The sequence below is a fragment of the Lissotriton helveticus genome, chromosome 6 (assembly GCF_964261635.1).
Source record: "Lissotriton helveticus chromosome 6, aLisHel1.1, whole genome shotgun sequence".
NCBI classification, from domain to species: Eukaryota; Metazoa; Chordata; class Amphibia; order Caudata; family Salamandridae; genus Lissotriton; species Lissotriton helveticus.
This window is the reverse complement of record NC_136067.1, coordinates 1,169,495,638-1,169,509,506: the sequence shown is the minus strand read 5'-3', so window position 1 is coordinate 1,169,509,506 and position 13,869 is coordinate 1,169,495,638. Positions and strand designations below refer to the sequence as shown.

The 13,869-nt window shown below is 49.1% G+C and overlaps 1 protein-coding gene across 2 annotated transcripts in view; it reads right to left on the bottom strand.

Annotated features, from left to right (window-relative positions):
* TBPL1 (TATA-box binding protein like 1) overlaps positions 1 to 13,869 on the bottom strand; it is a 218,050-nt gene that overhangs the window by 49,689 nt on the left and 154,492 nt on the right. For both annotated transcript variants that reach the window (XM_078648857.1, XM_078648858.1), the window contains one exon: positions 5,413 to 5,476. In XM_078648857.1, the coding sequence (XP_078504983.1) occupies positions 5,413 to 5,476 (64 nt within the window). The remainder of the gene's footprint in view (positions 1 to 5,412; positions 5,477 to 13,869) is intronic.

Here is a 13,869-nt window from a genome sequence, read left to right as displayed (position 1 = left end):
CAATAGATGACAAAATAAATTATTACAGAATGGCATGTTATCTGTATGCAAGCCCCATACACAGGCCTCGTCTACTTAGTTGGCTAAACAATGCGTTTTATTGTTATTTGAATGTTACCCATTTGAGCACCCCTCAATATGTACCCTGCACATTAGCAGCCTGTTAGAAATGGGTGTCTCAAGTTGGCACTGGCTGGCGCCAATGTCCAAACAGGGACCCTTCTTCCTAAGTCAGGGCAAGTGGGCTACCCCTTTTGACAAACCCTGCTCAACACTGTGGTAACGTAGCACGAGCAGTTAGGCCTATCTCAGAGGCAGTGTGTGAAGCATTTATGGCCATGTACAACAAGGCAGTAACGACACCACAAAAGGACACAACTCAGGTAGGTATAGAAAAATAATATCTTTATCTAACAGTTTAACTCATAACTCTCAAAGCGTTTCAACAAGCTACAATGCACGTAAACTAGTAGGGACTAAAAAATGGCTAGAACGTATTCACCAGAACGTAACAATGACTGAGTTCAAGGCCGGGGCCTACGCTACCCGTTGCGCACCAGATACCTGCTGTGGAAAGGAGGCACAGCACGCAGCTTCTCGAAGAAGCGGAGACGATGACAGGCAGACTCCCAGCAACCACAAGACTGCACTCTCACTGACTCAGGCACCTGGGGACAGGCAGGCTCTCAGCGGGCAGCAGCACGCGGCTGCGCGGGCTGGTGGTGGCGATGGCTCTCGTCTTGCAACTCCGTGGTGGGCTCACAGCAGCAGCAGCAGCTCTTCCTTAGCTGTGATGGCCCACAGGACAAATCACAATGAGGCAAAGTTTGCAAAGGTGCGGGCACTCAGCGGCAGCAGCTCTCTTAGCTGTGGCGGCCCACAGGACGAAGGGTGGTGCAACGTTGGCAAAGGTGCGGGCACTTCGCGGCAGCAGCTCTCTTAGCTGCGGCGGCCCACAGGACGATGGGTGATGCCAAATTGGCCCAGGTGCGGGCATTCAGCGGCAGCAGCTCTCTCTCAGCTGCGGCAGCCCAGAGTGCGCAGGGTGATGCAAAGTTGACAAAGGTGCAGGCACTCAGCGGCGGCAGCTCGCTCTTAGCTGCAACGGCCCACACAGGTTCAACGAAGGTTTCAAAGGTGCAGATTCAGGCGGGCTCTCAGCGGGGGCAGCTCTCTTAGCTGCAGCGGCCCGCACAGGTTCAGCGGAGGTTTCACAGGTTCCAAATTAGGCGGGCTCTCAGCGGCGGCAGCTCGGTCTTAGCTGCAGCGACCCACACGGATTCAGCGCAAGTTTCAAAGGTTCAGTCCACAGATCTCACAGTAGAACTCGAGGCTATGAATTAATCAACGGGGGCCTCACCTGCAAGCAGAATTCCTCGCACAGGAATTCCGACGGCTGACGAGGTGAAGTCTAATGTCCCGGAGACTTCTGCAGGAGGTGCTCTCGATTCAGGCCTTCGGGTAGTTTCTTCGGCAAGCTTGGTGAAAGTTTCATAGTCCTTTCCTCTGTTCACTCGGACAGAGTTTCGTCGTGACATCAATGGACAAATTTCCAGCGCGGTGTTTTATACCTAAAAAGTCTTTGTTCTCTAAAGTCACAAATCACTCAGTCCAGTCAGAACCAGTTTAGTGGGGTCGCGGAGCACTTGGTTTATGAGGAGACATCCTGCCCTTTCAGAATGAGGGGCTCTGCTATCAGACGCCCCGTGGGAGGTGGAGCAATCATTCACCTTGCCAAGCACGGCAGTGCTCAGATCAAAGAGTCACCCCTCCCCCATGCTCTGAATACCGATCTCTCTCTCCAGCCAGGTCTGACCTAGCTGCTCCAAAAACAGACGGACAATACACACACTAGCAAAGCCTACTGCAAAGCTTAGGCCAGAAACGACTGTGTTTTCAGAAGAGGCATTTCCAAACATGGGATATATAAACGGTCCTTACTAAAATGTGTCTCTCAATGTCCAGAGCATAAACATATAAAATTCGAAGTTCCTATCAGGTTCATGGGGTCAGATAGGATGATAGAAGGCAATTCTCAACCGGCCCATTCTGGCCTAGGAGAAAGGATCGTTTCACAGGAGCGACAGTGAAAGGGAGGGTAACATTAGAATATGCTACACAGATCTAGGCATTCTGGTTATCCCAATTCATACAGAAGAGAAAAGAGGAAGGGGGACCCACGCCAATGATGCCAGGTCTAACACAGCCCATCCCCATTAATGTTGGAAACTGCTTGTGTAGTCAAATATGTTGGTGCTGGCAGCAGCTCTGTCCATGTGATCTGGCAGTTAAACCAAGAACGATAATTTGAAATGCTGGTGGGAAACTCAATTTTACTGTTTATTCAGTGGGATTATTGTAATAAGAACTTTGGGTTACATGTCACGGGGAGGCAAACATTTCTGCTCTGTCAGTCAGGCACTCGTATGGTTCAAAGCCTACATTTGTCTGTTCTGTTGCTCAGTCTGCGATCAGAACATATTTACTGTTTTTGGGCAGTAACTTTTGGCAGGTCACCCCCTTCGGAGCTCATAACTGAGCAGGCAAGATTATCTTAATCTGTTGAGACAACTACTTCAGTTGAGTTAATTGTGGGCCTAGGCTGAGAGCCACCAGAGCAACTAGGGCCTTTTCTGTGGCTCCTGCTGTGTGGGCGTAGAGACAATTTGAGAGTGTTCACTATGTCCGGGCCTCTGCCGACTTTGATTCTTGCTCCTCCTTTAGAATAGAAATGTACCTTCACCAACCATGGCGTTTGAAGTCAATGAAGGCTCACTGTGGTACTCTGCACAAGTGTTAGATCCCTACCGTAAAGGGGACTTTTCTCCAGACTTTGCAAAGTACAGCTTCATTTTTGACCGCTTTAATACCTCTGAGGGCATGTGCACCCAGTTCAAAACATATGTTGCAGAACCTGTCCCAGAGAATGTCAACCTTCATATGCACCAGTATTGGCACGGAAAGCTACGTCAGTGGCCAAAGTTGGCAAATTGTGTACTGGCTGCTTTGGCGTTGCCAGTCTAAAGTGCCAATGTCGAGAGGGCCTTTTCACAAATAAAAGTTTACATGGGAAGGAAAGAGCACGAATGACCAAATTCTCACTGAAGAAATATTGTATGGTGTACTACAATAAGTTTGACTTGTAAAAATTTATTTGGACCTCATAAACACTGTACGTACACTGTCTATACACCATGCATCAATGAAGAAAGCAAGCAATAATAAAAGCAAAGCGTTCCATAAATACCGGTAAAACACAGTTTCAGTGGTTTATAGCGCGAAAATGAGTAACCACTGAAAAGCACTCTTTTTTTGAGGTATTGATATCACTGGAAAACACTGGAAAACCACCACCAGAATTTACCAAAAATAGAAACTGAAAACAGGAAAGCCTAACCATTGCATTAGATTTTGAAGTATTATTTCACTTACCTGCCCCAGGCTTAGCTTGGTTCTAAGAAATGAAAATAACTAAATAATATTTTTGATACAAACAATTTGGTCTGAGTTCAGTCTTTGAGTGTGTGACATCATTTGCTGCCCGAGTGTGCACAACAAATGCTTAACACTACCCTTTGATAAAACCTTACTGTTCGCCCACACTAACAGAAATAGAGAGTAAGATGCCATCTACTTTTACCTCTGCCTACCTTTGGGGTTCCACTGGACTGAGCATACTAAACCTCATTTGGGTATAGTATATACAGAGCCAGCATAGAGGTGGTTCCTGCCTAGTCCCTGTAAGAGCATGTCTGATCCTAGAGGTGCCAGTGTCAAAGACCAGCACTTTCCCTAAATGAAAAAAATAATGCTTTCGTTTTTATTGTTGTTAAATGTTGAGTCCAATGTTGATGGATTAACTTACTGATGCGTGGATCACAGTAAGAATAGGTTTGTGTTGTGACTTCAGGTCCCCCACTCCCGCCCCTCAAAGTTGAATCATTATTGCATGCCCAGCGACAGCACCTCAGCGCAGGCCAGTTCACCGGGCAATGCTCCAGCGCTGCCTGCTGTTCAGTACAATTGTCACTAGATCTGGCCATGTGTCTTTGGATGCTGTTTTGAGCATTTGCCGGCATAACTGGCGACTGGTTGAGGGAGCCGGGGAGTTTATGTGGTGGTTTTGTCAAGCATACACACCTATGCCCAAGAATCAACAGGTTTCTTACAGGGACCTTCGGCTGATGCAGTTTTCCACCAAGGCAGACAATAAGCAGGAACGGGTGGCCCCAGGAAAAAGCAACCCTATGCTCCGGAGGTGGAAGGTGGCCAGGCCAAAGTCATCTCTGTAGATTAATCACTTCTAGATCTTGATAAAGAGTTGGAGTATGTTCCTTGAAGTGTGTGGGAGGTTTCTCACAGGCTTTGCGTAAAATAGTCTGTTAGCTGAATCATGAATGCAAACTAGGATATCAGCGGGAGGGGCGACTCCGCACTTGGTAGACCCACTCTATGTGCCTGATCAATCTAAAAGTCCTATGGGCCCTCCAAGATGAGAAGAAAGCGGTCCATGACAGATATCTGCGCCTTCTGCTTTCGATGGCATTCCCTCGATACGGATGTTCTTCTGCCGCAATCATTTTTCCAAATGTTCAGCATGGTCTGCAGGTTGATTTGCTGTTCTTGCAGGCAAAGGATTCCTTGTTGTAGGATCTCCACTTCTTCCTCTCTGCTATTTTCGTGGACTTCAAGGGCTGCATCGCAATCCGCCAGAGTGTCGAGGTCTCGCCGGACCGCCTTGATGTCACTCAACAGGTCTCTTTTGATTGCCTGAAGGTTTTCCCACAGAGAGTTTTAAGGAAGGCACGAGTCACTGGTTACTCCGCTTCACTGTCGTACTGGAGGCGGTTTGGGCATCGGGGTCGATCTCTGGCAGGGACAACCACCAGCCTGGTTAGCATTTCCTTGAGATTGCGATCTTTTTCCGATCGGGCCATCACAACCCCACTTGACCTCAGGTGATCGTTGCCTGAATCTGCCTGTTCAACCACCGCCTCCGTAGGATTCCCTGGAGTGCAGGTTTGGGACCACCGGTATGGATGGAACCTTACAACCAGCTCATCACTGCCAGCAACTTTTAGTCTAGCTGGTGGGCGCCTCACCTGAGCCTCTGTAAGCGCTTTCCTTGTGTTCAGATGAGTATGTAGGTTAACAGTAGGTGCTGTCCATCTACCACCCATGTTGCGAAGGTAAAGCTACAGCCAGTGGGAGCCTCCAAGCTGCACTTCCTCAGAAACAGAACAGGGTATACAGTAGCAAAGGGGCCGCTATAGGGGGCTCGCGCCTGGCGTACCAAAAGAGACAGGTTAGCACAGATAATGGATAGCAGTGCTAGTGGGGTGTACTAGGTAGGTTCTTAATCACATTCTTAAAACGTATTACAATCCTAATACAATGTAAACTTCTGATTACCTGGAAACCCAGTTTCTGTAGACAACGAGCTAATCGCCTAGCACCAAACTTGGCTTCCTCTTCACTGAAATTAAGAGGCAAAAAGAGGAGGTTACAGAAATGTTGAAATATCTACCTAAAAATAGAATAACTTGTAAGGCAAGCGTAATAATATGAAACACAAAATGACACATTAAGATTCATAATTATTTTTTAACAAACAAATATAGAATTAAAAATATATTATCTTGAACTCATGGAAACCAAGTGCTTTGATGGTCAGTGATTATGTTCCAAAGCAAAAGACTGTCTAGCAACCTTAAAATGTATATGTAGGAAGCTGGCATTTTACGCAGTGTACAAAATAAAGTAAACTATGTAGAAAGTCCAGAGGACCCTTTTTGGATTACAGGGCTTAAATTAATAAGCCACAATGATCTCTTTGTGGTAGTGTTGGCGAGCAGCTTAGGCTTATCAGACGGTGTGCTAAGCACTTGTTTTACACCCGAAGTCAAAAAATGAGACTCACACAAGAAAAAACTTGAGACCAACTTTTTGTTAGAAAAATTAAAATTTTAGATAACTGTTGACACAATGAGCCTTGGAATCCGGCAAGTAATTAACACATTAGCAAGTTTTACAGTAGAAACAGTAGAAAACGACTGCTGTTAGATTTGAGGCATGAGCCACAAACGCAATAATGTTATCAATGGGAGAAACATTCACTGCACGGACACACAGACTTTAGGACTTAAGGTTGAGTACAGGCCAAGGTTCAAGAAAGCATTAAGAGTTCAAGATAACCGGCCCTTGGGTGCCCAGGTGCAGAGGTGCTTTCAGCTGTACTAGCCACGAAAGCTACATGCTAAAGTTAATGGGGAAAAGTACCTGTAAGAAAAGGTTGCCAAAGTTGGTACTGGTCCACAGTTCCCACATCTTCAGCTCTTCTTTCTCCTTTTTCTTCATCAAACAGACAAATCTGAAATGTGTTTGTAGGTAGGGCTCTTGTAGTGTTAGAGCTTGTAATTTGCTTACTCTTCGTACCGATATGATAGCCACTGAGAAGGCTGTCTTTAGCGTGAGCATGTGCAGTGTTGCCTTATGAATAGGCTCAAATGGTGCCTTCATCAATTGGTTTAGCACTAAGTTGAGGTTACATGCTGGAGCCGGCGTCCTGTTTGGAGGATTGCCCCTTCTAGAAATCTCTTTACTACTTGGGAGGTGAAGAAACTTTTCCCGGTTTCTCCTCTCGAGTAAGCCACTGTCGTCGCTACGTGCACCCTTAGAGATGTGTAGTTTAGTTTATTTTGTAGTAGATGTGTTAAGTATTCAAGAACAGTTGATTCCTTGGTAATTTTTCTTTGTAGTTTCTCCCTAAGGCACCATTCTGAGAATCTTTTCCACTTTGCTACGTAGCACTTTCTTGTGGTAGGTCTCCTTGCCTCTCTGAGCACCGGCTTTGTGCTTTCAGGCAGTTGTGCAAACTCTAGGTCTTCGGGAGCCATGCTGCGAGGCTGAGGCTCTCAGGCTCTGGGTGTAGAAATCTTCAGTTTTGCATTCTTAACAGGTCCTTTCTTGTGGGGAACCTGTATGCGGGCGCTTGTGCCATCTCCATGATTTGTGAGAACCAGGTTTGTCTGGCCCACTGAGGTGCTATGAGTATTAGCGTCATGTTGCTGAATCCGTATTTGTTTAGTACCCTGTGTAGCAGTGGTATCGGTGGAAAAGCGCAGGCAAATGTCCCTGATCAGCTTATCCATAGCGCATTCCCTAGGGACCATTTGCACGGTTGTCTGGATGCAAAGTTTTGGCATTTAGCATTTTGGTGTGTTGCACATAGGTCTATTTGCTGAGTTCCCATTTGTGGAATATCTTTTGGATTTCTTGTTGATTGATTGACCATTCGTGGGATGCTGACATCTGTCTGCTTCCACATTGTCCTTCCCCGATAGGTGGATTGCTAGCAAGACTATTTGACTTGTAAAGTAAAGTCCACATTTGTAAAGCGCACAATCACCCGTAAGGGTCTCTAGGTGCTGGGGGCCGTCGGGAAGATTAAGCGAGCTATTGCCCAGAGTCACATGGTGCTGGGCTAACCTGCCGCCGGAACCGGGGATCGAACCGTGGTCCCCAGATTCCAGCGTCAGTCGCCCTGGCCGCGGCGCCACACCTCTCCCCATCTCCATATTTCCTGTGCCAACACGGATAGTGTAACTGACTGTGTCCCACCTTGCTTGTTGATGTAGAACACTGTGGTTATATTTGTCCGTTTGGATTAGTACCCTGTGTCTGTACAGTTGTTTGACAGCCCTTTAAGGCTAGGAACACGGTCTTTAGCTCCAGGTAGTTGATGTGCTTTATCGTATCCTGTTGTAACCACAATCCCCTCACCTTGAGGGTGCTTGTGTGTGCTCCCTACTCCATCTGGGAGGCATCTGTTGTGATGGTCACCATTGGAGTTGGTAGGGTGAAAAGTTTCCCTTGTGTAATGTTCCTATTGTTCCTCCACGCTATTTCGTGCTGTATTGCTTGCTTGACAACCACTAGATTTTCCCAACTCCCTGTTGCTCGTGACTATTGTTGTTGGATCCATTCTTGGAATGGCCTCATGTGTAAGCGTATATTTGGAACCAAATGTATGCATGACGCCATCATTCCCATCAGTTTTCTGACTGTCCTCACGATCGGAACTTGCTCCTTGTGGTACAGACGTGTCTTCTTCAATATTGCCAGTGTTCTCTTTGCATTTGGAATTACCTTGCTCTCGGTGGTGTTGATCTCTGCACCTAAGAATATCTTCACTTGTTCTGGTTCTATTGATGATTTTCCCCAATGGATTGAAAACTTTAGTTGGGCTAATGTTTGTATGACTTGTTCCATGTGCCGTTTCCACTTGTTGTATGAGTTTGATTTTACCAGCCAGTCGTCTAGGTAAGGGTATACATGTATCCCTTGCCTCCTTAAGTGTGCGGCAACTGCTACCAGGCATTTTGTGAAAACCCTTGGTGCGGATTCGAGTCCGAATGCCAGCACTATGAACTGGTAGTGAGTCTTGTTGATCATAAACCTTAGTAGATGTTTTTGTTTGCTGTTAATGGGAATGTGCAAGTAAGCGTCCTTTAAGTCGATAGTTGCCATGTAATCCCCTTCTTGCAGTTGGTGTATGACCTCTTGTGATGTCATTTTGAATCTTTATGTTTTTATGAACCTGTTCAAGAATCTTAGATCCAGAATTGGGCGTAAGGTTCCGTCTACCTTTGGTATGAGACAGTAGGTGGAGTAGACCCCCTTGTAATGTTCCTTGTATGGTACGATTTCTATAGCTACTTTGTTTAGAAGTTCTTGTGCTTCCTGCAGCAAAAGAGCACGCTCCTTTGCTAAGTGTACTCTGTGTGAGAAGTTGGCCTAGCATATGCTGTCCACTTTTCTAGTGGGCACCTTGCACCAGTCCAAACGACCCTTATTGATGGTAGGTTTAAAGACAACCTATATAGAAAGCTATCCTAATGGTATCTGTGGAGAGCAGCCTTCAGGCTAAGTCTTGAAGGAATGAAAAGCAGCTTGTTTTACCAGTCTATAGTCTCGTGAATGACCGAATAAAAGGAGAATCACACCAGGTATATATATAAAATATATGTATTTGGAAATAGCGGAGGCCTTTGCCGATCATCTGGAACTCAAATATACCACCGGAGCATGTTATTCGTCAGAGGAGTCTAGACAACTTCTAGATGAGATGCGCCTTCCTACCATTTCAGCTGCTGATAAGGAGACCCTAGACGCCGAAATTACGGCGCAGGAGCTCACTACAGCGATCTTTGCCATTTACTCCGGCAAAGCTATGGGCCCGACGGAGTTCCCATAGAATTCCTGAAGGACATGGTTCCGGGAATTGTTCCCCATCTCAAGAACATGTTTGAAGAAAGCCGTGAAAGTGGTACCCTCCCGCTTGATCAACGACTAGCCTCCATCGCGGTCCTCCTCAAGCCGAATAAACCGCCCACTGACTGTGGCTCTTATCGGCCGATTTCCCTGATAAGCGCAGAGGCAAAGGTCCTGGCTAAACTCCTGGCGAACCGTCTTCTTCTCGTGCTCCCCTCCCTAATTCATGACGATCAGTCCGGTTTTCTCCCGGGACGTAATACGGCATTAAATCTGCGGAGGGTTAATAATGTCCTGAGCCGACAACCCGTCATACAACACGATGCCGCCATTTTATCCCTTGACACCACGATGGCATTAGACTCGATCGAATGGCCCTATCTCTTCGAGGTCCTGTTACGATTCGGCTTTGGTTCCAATTTTATCAGCTGGGTGCGGCTTCTGTACACAGACCTACTAGGCCAAGTCAGAGTCAACAACCACACGTCTCGGCAGTTTTGCCTCCACAGGGGGACCCGACAGGGATGCCCCCTGTCTCCGCTGTTATTCGCCCTCACCCTCGAACCCCTAGCTCACAGGGTCCGCACGGACGTCTTCATCAGAGGCCTCCACTGGAATGACGAGATAGTGGACAAAATCTGTCTCTCTACGCTGATGATATCCTGGTATATGTAGCTTCCCCCCCGGTCTTCTATTAATAGTTTATTTCATGTTCTCACAAATTTTGGGAAGTACTCGGGCTACTCGATCAACTGGTCCAAATCAACATTGTACATGCTACATGGTTCACCGCCCCGTTTGCCCCGGGGGTTTTCCATCACTGAGGCCCCGGATGGATTTAAATACCTCGGCATTTATGTCACGTCTGATTCCAAGGTGTTCCATGATCGCAACTTACTCGGTCCCCTGTGCAGACTACGCAGTGACGTGGCCCATTGGCGATCCCTCCCACTCTCCCTGCCCAGCAGAGCGGCCCTGTTTAAAATGTTGGCGCTCCCGGTACGCTCTGCAAAACTGTCCCTTTCTGATCCCCGATTCATATTTTAGTGCGGTGGAAAGTGAAATCCGTCTTCTCTTGTGGGATGGCGGGGCAGCCCGTATCGCCCTTCATAAACTCTTCCAAGGTTGGTACGACGGAGGCATTGCCTTACCCAATCTTCGCTTCTACTATTGGGCGTCGCAATTGGTGGCTGTCAATCATTGGATCCATGGTTCGCCCCTGGATTCGGATTTTCTTCTTGATAAATGTCAGACTGGACGGGAGGGCTACATGGGGGCCCTCTATAGCAAACCAACCACGGACCCATGGCACACACTTTCGCTATATGGCATAGAGCCAACAAGAGTTTGGGATGGTCAGATAAACTCACTGCGGCAACACCCCTATGGTCGTCACAACGCCTGGGGTCCCTCTGCTTCCTTCAGGGATTCGATAAATGGGACACGATAGGGATTTCTACGGTGGAAGACCCTGTTCATAAGGGTAAGCTACTGACATTTACGGATCTTCAGGCCAAATACTCCCTTGCAATGACGGAATCTTTCCGATACCTACAAATCAAACACGTACTCCTGGCCCCCATTCCAGACCTTACCTCTATACCGGAGACTTCCCCCTTGGAGGATAGACTGCTGTCAGAGCCCCTCCCTGCGAAAGCCATCTCCTATACTTACCGCAAGCTTTGTAATAATCTCCCCGACCCCTTCCAGACCTTGCGGAATAAATGGGAGGGAGACCTGGGTCCCCTAGCTGATGAGGACTGGCGGGCGGCCCTAATGTCCCCTAGAGAATCGGCTATCTGCCATAGGTTCAGGTTAATCCAATTGAAGGTTCTGCATAGAGCCTACATGTCTGCCCCTTCACTGGGCAAAATTGGTCGACGCCCTGATACTTTGTGTCTGCGGGGCTGCGGCCTTCCCGGCACCTTCTATCACATCTTATGGGAATGCCCGGTAGTGCAACACTTTTGGGTGGGAGTGATTAATAAAATGTGCAGTTCTCTGGGTAAGCCACTCCTACCGACGCCAAAAGATTGTGTTTTTAATATATGGGGGGCCACGGAACTGATTGAATTGGAATTGCAATGGGCGGCTTTGGGTAATCTTCTGGCTAAGCGATCCATCGCAATGCGCTGGGGCTCCCAAGAGAAGCCGTTAGTGGTGGGCTGGATGGCTGAAATGGACCGCTGCACGATTGCCGAAAAGACAGTGTATAAAATAAGAGGCTCACCCAAGAAATGGGACAAGAAACGGGGACACTGGAACAAGTATCGAGGTGAACTTTGCGACTCTCCAACAACTGAGCTGGCCATGGCCCGAGCTGGTCCCATAGGAAGAACTGTATGCTGATTATTTTTTGCTTGATTTGTACCTTGATTCAAATGTACCGCCTTGATTGTGACTGATTTAATGACTTTGTTTTTTCTTAAATAAAATGATATGTTTAAAAAAATAAAAAATAATATATATATATATATATATATATATATATATATATATATATATATATATATAGGGGCGTGGCTAGCAGCCGACGGGAATGGCTGCCTAGCAGAGGAGCTCCGTGGTAGACGAGACCCCATCTCAATATCCTCCCATTAATCCGTGGCCTTAGCTGCTCAGGCGATTGCTTTCACGTAGGGACTCCAAGCGGCGTCCCCCGCCGAAACCCCGGTGTTAATCCGACACCGGCATCTGCCCCGCGGTGAAGTGCCTGCCTGCGGCCTGCTTGCATCGTGGCTGCACCGGCCTGTCCTGAAAGCCCTATCCAGCCGGAAGTGAACGGACGCCAGGGGACCGGACCGGAAGTTCCCGCTTCGGGACTCCGACCGTCGCCCGGAGGAACCATCCTGCTTCGGACGGCGGACGTGAACACCGGTGACGGCGCGCCTCTGAGGTGGGTCGCCCCCCCCCCTGCCCTGGACTTGGTTGTGATCGAGGGGGCCGGTGGAGAACATCCTGAGGCCGGGGAAACGACCACACCGGTGACGGCGAGTGAGGCTGCCGCTCTGGCTTGGAGCCTACACCTGATCTTCCCCTCGCCACCCCTGCCACCGTCTACACTGCCGGCGGGAGGTGGGAAATCCACTGACACTGTGACGGGGCGAGCCCGACCATTTGCTGCCCGGCGTGCCGTCCCTCCTGCGGCGCCGACCTCGCATACACTACTGCTGGGCCCGAGACCGCGCTGGTGAGCTGGCGACCTGCCGGATTCGTGCCGGGGGCCACCGACGTGCAGGCTCTGTAACAAGGGCACCAACCCGTTCTACGCTCCTGATGCAGCTCTGAGGGAGTGCATTGAACCCGAGAGGATATCCCACTGCATGCAGAGCGGGGACTTGCCATTGTGTGCACCCTCATCCCCCAGAGACTTTGATTGCCCGTGGTGTCGGTGAGAACGCTGTGGCGTAGAGGCCTGCGCGTCACGAGGCGCTCTGCATTGGGGTTCCCATCTGTCCGAACCTCGTCACGCCCTGTTTTGTCGCCGTTCACTACATCGGCCGACCTTGGAATAAGGGGATCCCACCCACTGAGCCAGAGCCTAACCCTCGTTCGCGGACCGTCCTACTTGCACGCCCGACCCCCAGAGGGCCAAATCTCTATCAGGACACTAGCCGGGGCTGACACGCCTGACGGCCCCCGTGAGGCCGCTGGAATGGCGGGAAAAGGAACGCGGCACAACGCGGCTCAGTCGAGACTGGACAAATTCGCGTTCGAGAAGGCCCCCTCGCAACACCCGGAAGGACGCTCGTCCGCAGGCAAGAGCCCCGAAGGTGACGGAGGGAAAAAGGTGACACTCGAAGACTTAATGAGGACGCTCACTAATGTCCAGACTACGGTGGGGGCCATCTCCTCGGACGTCGGCTTACTGAGGGCTGACCTACACAAGATGACCGAGAGGGTGGCACAGGTTGAAGTGGTCACGAAATCCCTGGTTGAGGACACCTCCGAACTACAGCTGGCCATGGAACGGATGGAGGCGGTCACTAAGAAACTGCAGGACAAGCTGGACGATCAGGAGGGGCGGGCTAGGCGTAACAATGTCCGAATCCTTGGACTACCGGAATCGGAAGGCAAACGGGCGATGGACCTTTACATAGAAGACCTTATCAAGACAGAACTGAGACCAAAAGGTCTGTCGAACTTCTTTTCAGTGGAGAGAGCGCACAGGGTCCCAGGTGGAACACCGAAACCGGGAGCAGCACCAAGACCTGTCTTGGCCAGGCTGTTTAATTTTCGAGACAGGGATGTCATACTCCAAGCGGCCCGAAATGCCCCGCCCATCAAAATACAAAACTCTACGTTGGCCTGCTTTCCTGACTATACGGCCGAGGTGGCCCGGCGCCGCAAAACCTTCCTTGAGGTAAAAAAGGCCTTACGAGCAAAGGAATTGCCCTACTCGATGCTGTTCCCGGCGAAACTTAGGGTCGTGGATAATCATAAAGCTTGGTTTTTTGATTCCCCGGAGGCGGCGTGGGACTGGCTGGATGGTTGGCGTCGAGTGGAGGGGAATGGACGCACGGGCAGAGGCCAGCGTAATCAACGCTTCGAGAGTGCAGGAACTCCACCAGCGACGGCCGGAGAAAATCATGACAA